The sequence below is a fragment of the Larimichthys crocea genome, chromosome X (genome assembly GCF_000972845.2).
Source record: "Larimichthys crocea isolate SSNF chromosome X, L_crocea_2.0, whole genome shotgun sequence".
Lineage (NCBI taxonomy): Eukaryota > Metazoa > Chordata > Actinopteri > Sciaenidae > Larimichthys > Larimichthys crocea.
In genome coordinates this window covers 38,670,625-38,685,887 of record NC_040020.1, presented here as the reverse complement: position 1 = coordinate 38,685,887, position 15,263 = coordinate 38,670,625, and the positions used below count along the sequence as shown (strand labels likewise).

General features: G+C 40.4%; 1 protein-coding gene across 1 annotated transcript in view; it reads right to left on the bottom strand.

Annotated features, from left to right (window-relative positions):
- dnah6 (dynein, axonemal, heavy chain 6) overlaps positions 1-15,263 on the bottom strand; it is a 52,278-nt gene that overhangs the window by 11,777 nt on the left and 25,238 nt on the right. The window contains exons 45-67 of the mRNA XM_027283593.1: positions 14,079-14,210; positions 13,683-13,854; positions 12,287-12,433; positions 12,120-12,193; positions 11,844-11,998; positions 11,301-11,532; positions 11,023-11,175; positions 10,291-10,431; positions 9,529-9,771; positions 9,184-9,351; positions 8,815-9,050; positions 7,396-7,540; positions 6,979-7,095; positions 6,640-6,763; positions 5,897-6,093; positions 5,302-5,505; positions 4,359-4,484; positions 4,004-4,168; positions 3,339-3,406; positions 3,004-3,184; positions 2,622-2,801; positions 2,256-2,489; positions 24-159 (exon numbers count right to left, since the gene is read on the bottom strand). Of these exons, the coding sequence (XP_027139394.1) occupies positions 24-159; positions 2,256-2,489; positions 2,622-2,801; positions 3,004-3,184; positions 3,339-3,406; positions 4,004-4,168; positions 4,359-4,484; positions 5,302-5,505; positions 5,897-6,093; positions 6,640-6,763; positions 6,979-7,095; positions 7,396-7,540; positions 8,815-9,050; positions 9,184-9,351; positions 9,529-9,771; positions 10,291-10,431; positions 11,023-11,175; positions 11,301-11,532; positions 11,844-11,998; positions 12,120-12,193; positions 12,287-12,433; positions 13,683-13,854; positions 14,079-14,210 (3,730 nt within the window). The remainder of the gene's footprint in view (positions 1-23; positions 160-2,255; positions 2,490-2,621; positions 2,802-3,003; positions 3,185-3,338; positions 3,407-4,003; positions 4,169-4,358; positions 4,485-5,301; positions 5,506-5,896; positions 6,094-6,639; positions 6,764-6,978; positions 7,096-7,395; positions 7,541-8,814; positions 9,051-9,183; positions 9,352-9,528; positions 9,772-10,290; positions 10,432-11,022; positions 11,176-11,300; positions 11,533-11,843; positions 11,999-12,119; positions 12,194-12,286; positions 12,434-13,682; positions 13,855-14,078; positions 14,211-15,263) is intronic.

The following is a 15,263-nucleotide window of genomic DNA, read 5'->3' as shown; positions in this document are numbered from 1 at the left end:
TAACGACACTAGGTCTGGGTTACCTAGCGTGATGTGGATATGTGTTCTGGTGATTTCCTTGGAGATGTCCTTGAAGCAGGGCAGTGTGTCCTCCAACTCACAACATGTAAGCCAGTAAAAATCACTTAGCCATGGTACATCTGGCCGTTCTGCATGGTCCTGGGAGCAGGAGAAATTGAAAAAGAAGATGATTACAATACTAAAGGAAAGAGATGGGAGAAAGATGGAGGGCAGACCTTGAGTAGAGAGGCAGTGAAGAAGAACTGAAGGATTTTCAATAAAACGGTGAAGAGAGGATGATCAAGGTAGGTAGACATAACAGATAAGAGATGATAAGGGTATGAAGATGCAAAGAGTTGGTTGAAAAGCATTCAGAATTGGCAAAATGGGTGTAGATGATGGATGCATTGAAGCTGCAATGCAAAAAACAGAAGCATAGAGGTGAAGGAGAGGAAAAGGAGGACAGCATTAGCATGAGGATCACGGTGGCTGACAGGCAGCACCTCCAGCCTAACTAATGCCATATAAATGAGAGCCAAATGGTGGGTGAACACAGAAATATGCCCCTGGGTTGCACTGACTGATCTGAATTGTCGCCTGAAAACAGTCTGAAAATCGCCAATAAAACTAGAGCTAAATCTCAAAGGTCCTTTTATTCATTGCTCTGTTCTACCTTTCTCTTTCTTTATTGCTCAAACCAATAGGGCCTCAGCTGTCCACCCTTCTGTCCCACTGGGGTTTGAGAGAGAAGATAACAATTATCGAGAAATGTATAGAGAGAAGGAGACAGAAAAGAGAGCGTGAAAGCGATTATTCAGATGTTGGAGGTCAATTGGACTCCTGATGACTTCTCTGAAGGTGTCTTAGAGGTACTAAGACATTTTTCATTGATTGCTCAATGCCTATTAGCATGCCACATACAGGTTGTATGGACAGCTGAGAAACAGAGATACTCTCCTTTTCTTATCTCTCCTCCACAGGAATAAAATATAATATTTTGTAAACCTCTCCATACACCAACGTTCTCATAAGTTCTTTTGTCTCTCACTTACTGTGTGTGTTTCCATCAGTTTCAGTAGTTCCTCAGCAATAAGCTGGAGACAGCCTGACCGCTACTATGTCACAAAGGACTTTTTTGTCTCTATCATCTCAATCCAAACATAAGAGAGGGAAAGAATGAAGATACTGCCTACGGGACAACCTGGGGGGATTTTTCTGAAGGGGAAAATAAAATGGCTCCTTGTTTATCTGCAGTTAAGAGGATCCAGACAGCAAACTGTAACAAATTTCTACATTTTCATCTAATTATAAGAATACCACAAGAAAAAAAATAGGCGGTTATCTCTGTATTACTTGCAGGCAGTTTAACCTTATACCTTACAATTTGTTCTGGCTTCAGTGGTCCAATCAGCTTACTGACAGTTGGCCATTCTAATACATTCAGACTCTGAATAACTGTAACGATGTAGCTTTTCTCAATGACTTTGCAGTCTGTTGCACCAACGACTGTATATATAAGTTCAAACAAAGCTTAGTTTCTACGTAGTGCAGGAGTTATGTCATAACTTAATAAAAATGGACACTTCACAATACAAGTTTGCTGGAGCGTAGAGCTAACTTAAAATTGACAGCTTCCCCACGCAGGTTTAAATCTGACAGAAAAACTATAGGGAGTACAAAGAGGAACCGGATAAATTAGCACAGCTCCTGTGACAGACCACATCCCTGTACATTTATGATGACAAAATGCACACTTGGTGTTGTGCCCCACAGTTACTGATATTTTAAACAGACAACTGTGAATTTAATGACTGTTGCTGGCACCACTTGCTTGCTTGTAACAGAAACTAATAACTGTTAGGGTGTTGACTTTGATGGAATATTTTCTGCAGAGATGGAGACTTAATTTTATTTATGACCATATTTATGTGGGATAGAGCCAAGAAAACCAAAAGTGAAGAAGAGACTAATAAATGATTGTTGAATTATTGATGGAGTAACAGAGACAAACACACACAGATACTTCATGCATGATAATATAAATTACATTTTCTTTTTTTAATAAAACAGTCACTTGTTGTTTGTTTGATGTTGTGGTTGTACTTTCTGTCACTAGTGAGTAGTGTTTTTTACTCCTATATTACCGGTATGATGCACTTGTTGAAATATCACTCTCATTCACCAAGTCCATCATCTGAACAATGTCTGGCAGTAATTTATCAGCATGACCTTTGTTACTTTATTTCCCACCTCACCTTTTCCAAAGAGGCAGCTCCTCTCAGGAAGTGTTGCCACTCAGCATCAGAGATCTCGCCCCGCTGCCTCATGACTTCCACACACAACATGAAGCTGTAGATAAGCTTGTGCTGCTCAAAGAGGCCACGGGACACGTTGATGTAGGAGTTGAGCAGAATCTGGTCCAGTAGGATCTGAAGACGCTCTTCTAACACACTGCTCTTCTCTGATGTCTCAATGGTGGAGTTGAAGAGCTGAGGGTGGAGAAAGTAAAGAACAGAAAGAAAATAATTATGTTCTATTTTCATAATGTGTTTCTAACAAAAGCTTAAATAGTCTGGTGTAAATTTCTCTGTGGCTTGTGAAATAAAAGCCTGGTTACTCACCTGTTTGAAATACTTGAGGGAGAACTGGTACATTGGATCGATCTCAGAGAGACTGGCGATGACAAAGTACAAGACTGAGCCTCGAGTGGCCACGGGTCGGTAGCGCTCCCTTGCAGAGTTGATCATCAGCTCGGTGGCCTCGGCCTCCTCCAAGCGATGTTTTATAGCCTCTGATGTCACCTGAGAAATTATAGAAAAAAAATAGGAAAAGACAAAAAAGAAAAACAAAAATAGGAAGAGCAAAAAAACAAGAACAGAAGAGATATGGTAGAAAAAAGGAAGGAAACACAAGAGGACAACAGGAGAATGACAAGAAAATTCCAAACAGAAGTCGAAATGATCTGAATAGATGATGACAGGTGATGTCAAATTCAGATTTTACCTTTGACTTCTGGAGAGTCTGAACCAGCTCCTCGTTGTCAAGAATATTTCCCTCAGAGGTGAAGAGAAGCTTCAGGATGCGGTCCTCAATATCTTTTAGCTGGTTGCGATCAGCGTTGATGCGCACGATCAGCTCATTCCTCTGCTCCTCAAGATGTGGACTCTCCAGACGCACCACATCACTGAGGAGGGAAACATGGAGTCCAAGAAGATAAATCAAATACAGATATTACTAACACAAAAAACAGAGACTATAGTCAAGATGCAAGTGTATCATCATTACTGAGGGACAGTTGTTTGAATCTGTTTTTCATGTGTGTCTGTGCATGTATGTACCTAAGCAGTTGGTCCTCCAAGCCAGACTTGGTCACGGTGAAGTTGATAATTGTAACTTTGATACACACCTGATGGGCAACAGGAACACATACACACACACACACAAAGTGAAACTGTTAATGGATTTCCTTCATCACCTAAACAGCCACATGGGTCCTAAGCACTTGTTCATTCAAAAAATGTCTGTGTAAGATGCAGTTGTTAAGTCACTTTATTGTAAATCTTAAACATAGCTGATGTACAAGAAAAAGGCTTTTTGTTGGCAGCAGTCAAATAGGTTCATGCTGTTTTTGCACTGAACAAAGCTTCTGTTCACATGGTGCTGCTACTCTCCTTGGCTGGTGTTGAATAAAAGGCCATTAGGGAGCTGGCAGGTCTTAACAATACCTGCTAACTGACCATAGCCAGTTCCATTATAGGAAGCCAAGCACTAATTGTACCAGGCACTTTGCTACCATGGCAAACACACACAGACGGCATTTTGAAGTCACATTTTCACTTATTCCCCAAAACACATATCTGTTTGCCATAGCTGGAAAGATTTCTCCTTCTTCTTCTTCTTCTACTTCAAAAACAAACAAACAGTAGGAGTCTCTTGGTGTTCAATCCAGCCTATTAACCTAATCTGGATATTTAGTGTGGGTGAGTGTGTGTGCTGCCCTTACCTCTGGTAGATAGTGTGGATTGGCCATCTTGGTGGTCATATAGAACCTAAAGTTTTTGTCATAATCGATATCTGAGTCTCCAAGACGGATTAATGTCCGTCCACCAGCCACAAATGTCTGCTTCAGCAGGATGGGCTCCAAAGCTGGATCTAAGGTCTCCTTTAACTGTACACACACACACATAATACAAGAATGCAACACTTGTGGTACACAAATGGTAAAAACAGACTGTTCAACCTATGTCTAATCAATGGTAGTAGTGTAGCTTTCCAACTCCATAAATTACTCATAGAATAATATTTTAAAATGTTTAAAATATGTTTAAAATGTTTTGGTGTTCTTCGTGTGTTCTTACCTCCTCCAGCAGTACCGGCATGCCCATGCGTATGGCATTCTCCAGGGTACGGAGGAAGTTTGGATCTGTTAGCTTGATCACTTTTAGACCATGTTTGACCTCCTTGGAGCGGATCCATCGGTTGGCCTGAGAATGAAAGAAATAACTTTTATCTAATGTGAAAAAAAGATGGCCTGTATATGTATATGATTTGAATGAACGTTAGCACTTGTAGGCATGGGTAGTGCAGCGGAAAAAGACATAACAATGCTTTATTTGATGGAGCTCGAAATGTATGATTGTACAATATATCATCTACAGTGAATCATGTGTTATTAAGACACAGAAGCCTTCAAAAGTAACTTGTCAGAGTTTGTATCTGCATCCCTCTATGTCTATGTAATGCAAGACAGCAACTGTATTTAGAAAAAGAAAAACAGACAGTTAAAGGGAGTGAGGAGAAAAACATGACAGGAAAGAAAATTGGATCTGTCGTTGGTCAAGAAGACAGAACAGCAAGTTACATGAAGGTCTAAAAACTAAAGCTGTGATGGAAATATTTCCATCCTGTGCATGTTTCTAAATCTTGGTGAGCTGGTTTGTGTCCTTTGTGGGGGAGCTGGGAACTGTATGTGTGCCCTGGGGCAGAGGCCAGTCTGTGATTTTGTCTCTGACCATGTCTGACAGGAAGTTCTATTTTGAGAGATATTTTTATTGTTCTTTACGCTGGTACCACAGCCATGTAAGTAAATGTTTCAAATCACGTGAAATTCAAAAAGACAAGGAATTACAGGAATAAATTATTATTCACAGTGTGTATATATATTCACACATCGCTAACATGACACGATGTCTGAGACTGGTATAAATGGATGAACGGAAAATGGCAATCCTCCAATAATAACAAATACTAACAGCAAATCACGCACTGAAGGAATGTTGCTTTCCTAGTTTCTTAGTTCACCTGATCCTGTGGGTCAATCATAAGAGGCCAGCGGCGGCCTTCGGTCACCAGGATGCCGTTCTCCGTTGAGACGGTGTCACGAGGCAGGCCCTCTGCGTTCCACTGGCGGATGACAAACGGGTCACCCAGAATGTTGATCAGGCTGAAGCTGGAACTGATGGGGATGTTCAGTTCCTGGCACTGTATCATCCACTGGTCAATTAGCTGAGGAAAGGGGAGCACACACACATATGAATTATTTTCTTGGTTTGTTTAAAAGATGACTGGTTTGAGAGTTTTTTTTTAAACTTCTTGTGTTTTTATATCCTGCATACTTTATAATGTTTTTCCTTTTTTTTTAATCAATGATTTTATCACTGTGCCTCTGTGTTTTTAATAAGGTACAAACAGATTCAGTTTAATGATATCATCATATATATTCTGTTCTGTCAATAACATCTTAAAGCAAAAATCTAAGCCACAACTGGGCTTTTGTACAGATTAATGTACTTATAGTACATTGTATTGCAACAAGGTGTAAGACTCTAGTGTATAGTCATGGTGAAACCAGTCTAGTCCTAAAGCTGTTAGGTGAACCTCAGCACACTCTACCTACCAGCTGTCTGTAGTGGGAAGTGAACGCTCCGTAGTAGGCCACACAGGCAGCAGCAATGAAGACATTTCCCACAACGTTGATGATCTCTTGCTCAAACAAGGTGACACTTTGTTCCCAGCGTACTTGCTCATCACCTAGAGCAGAAGTTAGCTTCCCTGCCCTTGTTAACCGAACCTGTGTCAAAGCCATGGTATTGACTTTGAGCAAAGAGAGAGACACAGAAGAGTGGGGGGGGGGGGTTAGTATATCAGCAGGTGAATTCCAATGAGTAATAACCTCATTCAGTGATGAAAGCGTAAGAAGGCATGTGAGCAAAGAACTTCATGGTAGAATCCGTTTCATCTGTAGAGATTTTCACTCAACAGAAGTTTCAGTGTAGGATTTAGTGGCATCTAGCGGTGGCTGCAGACTGCAATCAACTCCTTTTCTAAGCATTTAAGAGAAACCATGGAGGCTAAGAAATTCACATATAACATGAGAGGCCTTCTCTCTCTGGAGCCTGTGTTTGGTTTGTCTGCTGTGGGCTACTGTAGAAACATGGAGGTGTAACATGGCGAACACCATGTAAGAGGACCCACTCATTCTGCAGATATAAAAGCCTCATTCTAAGGTAACGAAACAACAGACAATTCTTTATCTAAGGTGATTCTTCACTAATGAAAATGTTATGAATATTATAGTCCATTTCTGTCAAAACATGCTACTAAATGTTACATGTTACATATAAAGGGAACAACCCTTACCCAAGTTCTCCTTCTCTTTGACGCTGCTGTCAAACTGCTCCTGTAGGACCTTGATCTGGTTCTCTACCTCCTGAAGCTTTTGTTGTTTCTCCATCAGGGTGGCCATAGTCATGTCCAGCTCCTCCTGCATGGTTTGGAATAGAGGGAGTCAGGGACTGAGCCAAATACCACTAATGAACCATTTAGAGAATATTAAGTCATGGACGAGTGGGTGGGACTGGCTCAGAGGGAATAGAGAATTGTATTGAGATATAAAGCAAGTAGGTAAAGCACTTTCCATTACATTGTAATTTGTCCATGTGCTGCATGCATGCATATGCTCTAATGTATATTACTGACCTGTGCCTTGGCCAGTTTTGCTCTCTTGGGGCCAACTTCTTTGAGGACTCTGGAGTAAAGATCCATGGCTCTGACCCACATGCACATTGATCTACAGGCTTTGGATACTTTCTCCACCTAAGCAACACAAGAAGGAATCGCAGCATAACAAATGTTGAAACATACTGTGTTGTGCGCTTCAAATTATTGACAATTTTGCCACCGCAAAATCTACAGTTAATTTCATCAACATACATATGTCGATAACGCCATAATCAAAACTTCAGCAGTTACACTTGAGTTTTCAACCCAACTCTGTCGCTTTCCAAACTTTCAAAAAGTTTTTGAACTCCAATTTGGCCACAATCTGTTTACTCTGAGCCCTACCAAAAGATCTGACTGACATATCAGAGTGTTTGACATGAAATCTAAACAGACCTTCTCAGGTATGAAATCAGGGTTGTTGATGTATTTCTGCAGCTTCAGCAGGATCTGAGGCTTAATATTGTCCTTGTCATAGTCTGTCAGGCGCCGGAGGAAATTGGCATCTCCCAGTACTTGCTTGGCACCCGCCCAGTCCGGCCTGTAGGAAGAAAGGGGAGTTAGTGAAGAGTTGTAGAAAGAAGGAAAAATGGCTAATAATAATTGTGTGTGTGCATGTGTGGTTCAATTTTTATGGGGACAATATATATATATCTGTTAACAAAATGATATAAGCGGATTTCCAATTTAAGCCTGGAAGGCTTCGACACACGCTGCATGAGTTAGACAACAAAGCCTGAAACTGTTTTTTTTACTTACAAATAACTATGTCATGAACAACAAACTTTTTTCATTTTTCAAGTAAAAGACCCTTAGATCATAGACTTCTATGCATGCAGATTTATTTCTCTCATATTATGTTGGCAGTTCAGTGCCTAATGTCTTTTTTTTTTTCACATTTTGGAGTGGGCTTTTATCGTGACAGTTCAAGGCACATGTGTTTGATATGCCACAACCTTTCAGGTGGATAGGTTATTTTGGCAAAAGTGAAGCTCTCACTAACCCAGATTTAAACTTAAACTAAAATTTGAGATAATTAAACCTTGTGTGTGCATAAAAAAGTCTGAAACACTGGGTGCTATAAGGTTAAAGTAGAAAGGATATTGGTCAGGATTGAATTTAATGCAGCAGCAGTGCAGCAGATTAATGACTGATGAATTTTAAGGGTTGATAGAGGGATGAGTCATGAGATAGTGAGGTAATCCTTCTGGATGCTGACTACAGAATATAAGGGATTAAAAATAGGCCCACATCTATCTAATACATTTGTCAGCGTGAGAATTGTTATTAGAACGATGATCATCATTTTTGAAATGACTAAAATTATCCTTATGCTATAGATGATGAAGGTGGCTACAGTGATGATGGTAAGTATGATGATGGATCATCATGATAAATTTTATGCCGGATAGATTATTTTTTGATTACACAGATATTTGGTGAACACATTTTCCTGTTTGGTACTGAAAATGGATTGTGCGCACACCAGTATTTCATTTTGATCTGAGAGAATTAGACACACGTTTACAGATGATCATATGCCACTGGATGTTGAATTCAATCAGATGTGCTGAACAAATGAAACAGACATCATATAAAGAACAGCTAATGACTTTCACTAAAACTGGTCTATCCTCCATGAAAAAGCCCTATCAAATGGCATCTTCTATCCCTGCATTGTATTTTTTTTTCTTTTTCTCATGGGATAAGAAAGGCACTTCTTTGTGATAAGAGAGGCAGAGACATGTCGCCAATTAAAATGTCCAAAGAAGAAAAGGTCTTGTTTTTTTTAGAGCGAGAGAGAAGCACACTGACTTGTAGTTCAGCAGGATGCAGACAGCCTCCATGACCGTCATGACTAGGTCAGGGGGTTTGGTGAACACCTTGATCTCAGAGATGTCAGCCTTGTCAAGAGAATTAAGGGCCTGATTGGCACACTCCAGGGCTGGAAGAGCCTCATCCAGGTCCCTTTGGGCATCATCTGCTATGGCCTGGGTGTCTTCAGCTTTGACCTTGGCCAAAGCCTCATCCTCTGACACTACTTTACGCACCTGTGGAGAATATATATTTTTGTATGATACACAGACTACAGCAATGAAGGTGAGGGTTTCAGATTTCAGTCCCTTCTAGGAGGCAATAGGCACACACACACACACACACACACACACACACACACACACACACCTCATCAGCACTCTCTTGGTCTACAGCGAGTTTCTCCATGAGGGCATCAACATCAATGGATTTCTGTTTCAGGACTGGCTCCAAAGCAGACAGGTCCACTTTCATTTTGTCCACAAGCACATTGGTCTCCAGCAGTTTGGTCAGACCGTTCTTCACGCGATCCTTAGCCTATATAAATACACACACATAGATATATTTTGCATATCATGAATGCAGACATGATCTTGAAAATACATCAACAAGTGCATTACAGTGCCACAACAACAAAGAAACTGATCACAGAGAATTTTTTTTCACAATTACTACAAATTATTACAACACCAAAAAGGACAACTCATCACTTACAATTACTAGCTGCTGTCGCTTCTCCTCGAGCATGGACAGGTAGAGGTTGATGAGCTCCAGGTAGGATGTAGGCGTGGTGTAGTATCGGCGTCTCACCTCAGAGTAGTAGCGCTCAGCCATGTCAGTAACACTAACATGTACCTCCACGCACATGGCGGAGAAGCTCTGCTTTAGCTCCTCACTGCCAAAGTCCACCTCCTGGAAGAAGTCCTTTGAGACAGAGAGCAGCGCTTCACGAGGCCACTGGACACCCGAGGGTAAAGGGGACAAGAGTAAAGAGTAAAACAAATTCTTCAGTGAGGGCAAGGATATACAACTTTTATTTCAGCTTTTAGCTTTTATTTAACTTTTTTGTTGAAAAATACACAAAATGCAAAAATAAAGACAATCAATAAAGATGCAAATTACAAGGCTTTATGACTGAATTAAAATAAAAATCAATATGCTAACAGGACATAAATGAAACCATATGGAATGGACAGAAAGCCAAAAACTACAATCCTGGACAAGAGCAGGTGAAGAGAATGATTGGTGAAAGAGAAGACAGCTGTAAAACAAAAAAAAATGCAATAAGAACAAAAGCAGGAGTGGAAAAATATGTCAGACTGGAGAAAAAATTACTTTTTAAGAATATCTGCTAGGACCAGCGGGAGTGATATAACTTGTACCAAATGATCATCTTTCAGTTCACAACCCTAAACCAAGCTGAGTAATTATATGTGATTAGATATGAGCAGAAAAATGAGAGCTCTGTCAGCATACCTGCACAAACCAGTCAATAGTGCAGCAGTTGACCAGTGAAGGAAACATACGACAGCGGGACCTGAATGCGTCGCCCACAGGACTCATACACAGCACAATGTGCAGCTTCTCTCGTACACGAGAGATGAAATACTGGAACACCTGAAGGCCCCAAACACACACACACACACACACACACACACACACACACACACACACACACACACACACACACACTCCATAATTTCTGAGGGTTCGGGTCTCAGCAGGCAGATAACATTAAAGTCTGATATCTTCTTACAGCTCACTTGGGGGCACTGACTTTAATTGACTGCTCTTGCGTGCAGCCCTTGGCTATTTTGGCCCTTCGCGGGAAATTCTCTGTATGTGTTTTTTTCTTTTAGCTAGTGACAGTGGTTAGACATTCATTTAATTGTCTTAGATCGTACTGCAGCATTTGACACTGATGTTCTCTTGATGTTCTCTTGAGTGGCAATGTATGGTAATGTTTCAGATGTGTTACTGCCAGGACATGGCAGTCTGGCACTTAACCCACTGTAAAACTTCATATTTATGGCACAGACATTAGCACACAGATAGACAAGAAAGTGAGTACCGGTAAGTGTATTTCCTTAGCCTTGAGAAAACAATTATCCTTTTTGTTTAATGGACATATTGTAGGTATTTTCTGTGTTACATTTTTACTGCTAGAATGATAAATGTTTTCTACAGCATGTTTGTGTCTGTATGTACCTCATCCCTATTCTCCTCACTGATTCCAGCCTCTTTGGCTTTAGGTCGGGTGGCAGCTAGTACTTGTTCCAGCTCATCTTTCTCAAAAAGGTTTGGCACCTCGCCAGAGTTCAGCATGTTATTGACATCCTCCAAAAACTCCTCCACCACAATCTACAACAGGACAGAGAGTGGACAGCTTTAAATATAATTGGACCTACAAAAAGGGGAAAAAAACATTCTCTCTGTGTCAAAAAAAAGTTTCTTATCTTTATATTAGTTAGGTCCTTCAGTCATACCTGAGTATCTGTAAAGAGGAACACCATATCTTTGCCCTCCACACCAGCCATCTTGTAGAGCCTTCTCAGGTCCTCATGGAAGCTGTCGTAGTTGTAGCCTCGGCTTAGTTCGATCTCAAAGCAGCGGTACCTACATATGTGGGCTGCCAACCGAGTAAGTGACTGCTTGCCTGTACCTCCCACTCCCACTAGCAGGGCATTGCCTCTCTCCTGGCGAATCATACGGGCAATCCTAGAGGAAAAGCAATGAAACATTTATGAAGAAAGAAGAGTGATGTTAAAGGACACATTGTGTGGAGTGATATGCCTTGAGGCTATAGAACTCATATGTGCCATTTTATCCAATACATCTCATATCACAGTGTCTAGATATTCCATTTTGAAAAAAGCACCATCATACAGTTTGTAGTGTAGCTTCTTCCTCAGTGTAACTTTCATCTCACAGTTTGTACCACCTACAGCTAAAATCCATTAACCACCAACTAGGATGTCACATTTCAAAGGAATCTAGCAATTCAGCATCGCAAATCCAGGTGTGCACACCTGGAGACATGCTCAATGGCATCCTGGAAGAAAACTAGCTTGGTCTCCTTGGAGAAGGTCAAATTGTAATCATCAAGGTAGTCCTGGAGAACAGTCTGAATCTTGTCCATGTCAGTCAGATCCTCATACAGACGGTCTTCTTTCTCTGCACCCACCTATTATTAGATAGAGAGCAATGGGAATAAAAAATGTTGTGAGGTATTTCAGTGTAAACATAGAAATCAAATGTTTTCTGATCCTATCAAGCATCTTCGATAAGAGAAAATAGAATCCGACCATGATGAAGTCCCCAAAGATGATGGGCTGAGTCACAAAGTATGAATGCTCCAAGTTAATGCTAAAATATTTACCTGACAGAAAGAGAGAGTGAGAGGGTCAGAAACAAGGGTACTGTATTCTTTAACTGGAAATTTGTTTGTGCATTTTTGTGACTGAGTTCTTACTGGCCATCTCGCACACAATGGTGTTGAAATAGGTCTTATCTTGGTTGTTGATGAGTCGGTCGTGGAACACCCGCTGACACTCATGGCAGAAGAGACGGAAGATCTGGTTCTTGTCTCTCACTTGACCTGGCTCACACTGCAGCATGCCTGGAAATCAAGAAAGGGAAAGATGTACGGAAAGGAGAACGGATCAATATTTTCATCTTGTATAATGCAAATGTATAAGTAGAAGTAAAAGGAGGTGAACAAATGGAAAATAAAAAGCTATAGCTCATAACTTATGAAGAAAGAAAAAAAAACAATAAAGGGCAGAGTTGCATAAAGATAACTAAACATACATATGAAGGGAAACAAAACGTGATGGCAGCAATATAAGAAAATGGAAAGAGTGGGTGTCAGTTTATTACCCCTCACTAACAGTATGTATTGCTAAAGGGAACTATGTGTTTGAGTAATGCACTCTAGATATGTTGAGTGTAGAAAGCAGTCGTAGAAGTCGCTTCAGCTCATCTTCATGCAGTAATGATGCCTGGTGGGCAAAAGGAAGAGGGGGAGCTAGAGAGGAAAGGAGGTAGAGATGGTGCAGACGATTCGAAACATGAGGCTGAGACACAGCTTAAAAAAGTTGATTATGTGGCTTGAAAATGATCATAGCTGTGTCCCATGCTGTGATGCTGTCAAGACTTAGGTATCTTCGGACTGGAGTCGTTTATATAATATAAAAACCTAACTATAATAAACTTCTAGCTAACTTCTAGTTATGCTACGATCGCAGTGCTTCAAGCATACTTGCATAACAGCAATAATTTCTCTTATTATATTATTCACCATGATTTTGTGAAGTCTTTTTGATTGTATCATCACCAAGTAAAACCTAATTTCTTAAAGTAATTTCCATGATAATGAACTGCGGGGAATATCAACTGAAATGACATTAAATATCTCATAATTTTCTCAATTTAGACATATTTTCAAAAGAGTCCCGTTCACGATGACCTTAACCCCAAATCTTTCCATGGTTATACAATGTAAAATCTGAGTTATTTAACTCTTATGTAAAATTATGAAATGTGTAATCTGGTTTCAGAACATACAGATTTTTTTTTTTGCTATAAGAAACCGAAAAATGAAAATCAAACTGTTTTAATTCCTTCTATTTTGACCAGGAAAATTTCAAAAATTTCAAACTTGTTTCAAAAAAAAAAAAAAAAAAAGAATGACGAAAAGATGCATTGACCTGTAAAGCTAAAGTGTAGGGTGTATATTTTTCACGCCTGAGCAACCACTGTGTCCATCTTTTACTTAAAATGCATCTTTATCGATGCAATCACCTGTAAAGTGTTCAATGATACTGGTCTGAATTTGTGCACGTCTGTGTGTGGGCCTTGTGTCTCACCTTGGACACACTTGGAGAGGTCCCGGAGATTGAAGACATAGTGTGACTTAGCTGGAGTGGGCAGCAGATCTACACTCAAGCGGTCATAAATCTCTACAGCTGCATTCACAATCTCACTGGCACAGTCCTTCACCGCCTGGGAAAAGTCACTAAGGAAACCAGTCAGGATGGCCTGAAGGAGGGATGGGAGGGAAAAGAGATCATAACAGGCATGATGGAGCAGATGATGTGTCATTTAGAGGAAATATATTGAGAAATGGGGTCAAATAGACAAATGAGAAAGAGAACAAGAGGAGGGTCAGATCTTATAGAGAGAAGTACATGAGCATTCTGAACCAGTTAAAAACATTTATGTGTGTAGACAGGATTTGTGTCTGTGTATGTGTCTCTTCTCACTTTAAAAATCTGTTTGAGGCTGTGATCTGAGGGTGTAGGAAGACACAGCATGCTGAAGTGGCGGATGAAGCGGGGGGTCACTGGATTGCGGCCCCCACCTGGAGGAGCACATGCGGCAGCGATGGTCATTTCCTGGAGGAAAGGAAGAAAGGAGGAAGAAGAAGGAGTTTTAGTGGAGTCCATCTCTCTTGCTTAGCCACTTGAATTTTCTCTTTTATTTAAACATACACTAATGTATATACGTATGTTTATTTAAACATACACTCTAATCTTATCCAATATTATATGTACACCAAAAAGAAACTGTGGCTGAAGTTGCAACTGTGCAGCTTACATGAAGGGAGGATGTGATGGTTCCTTAGTCTGAGCATACCAGCTCCAGACAGCAATACTCACAACTCTCCCGCTACTGTAGCTAACATTGCAACAACAGTATATCTTGGCAAACTAGAAAGTAAGATGAATGTCTCTGGGTAAGTAATTTAAAGTTACCTGAGGTACAAATCCTGGCTGGAATAACAAGTTAGTGTTGTGTGGCTCAGTCTGAGCCACTTTGTTTCTTACAAATACAGAGGGCTGTGTACAACCACTGTACACAAACACAGTGGAAAGCTAAAGGGGGAGGATCTGTGAGGAGATGTTTGCTGGATTTGTACTGGATTAGAATCACATTACCTACTTTTGAGATATCCCACTTTAAGCATCTATATTAGTATTTATTTAGATTTTTTTCAAAATCCGTAAGGGTATAGTGTGTCTTATTTTCTCCTGAGGGAAACAACTCAGACACATGTTGCCAGTGAAAGTAATAAGATTCTCTGTGTACGCAGGTGCTTGAGGAATGGAGCATCAGAGTGAAGTACTAAAATGATAAGAATGCCGGCAGGTGCAGAATGCAGTCCCAGCGTCTCTAGCTGTTTTTAATTTTAAAAAGTACTCTAACGGGAGGTCACAATAGTTGAATGGAGAAAAGAAAGCATACTGAATAAAATAATAAGTTGGTTGCTTTAATAGTGTTTCCAGATAAAAAGCACACACACCCTCCATTTCTTTCAGTACCCCCAGTAACATTATGCTGTTGCATGAGTATGAACATTTCTGTGCAGCACATCATAACACAAAACTCTATCGCTTATGTGCTACTCCAACATTGCACATACATACCTGCACTCCAACACACACTCA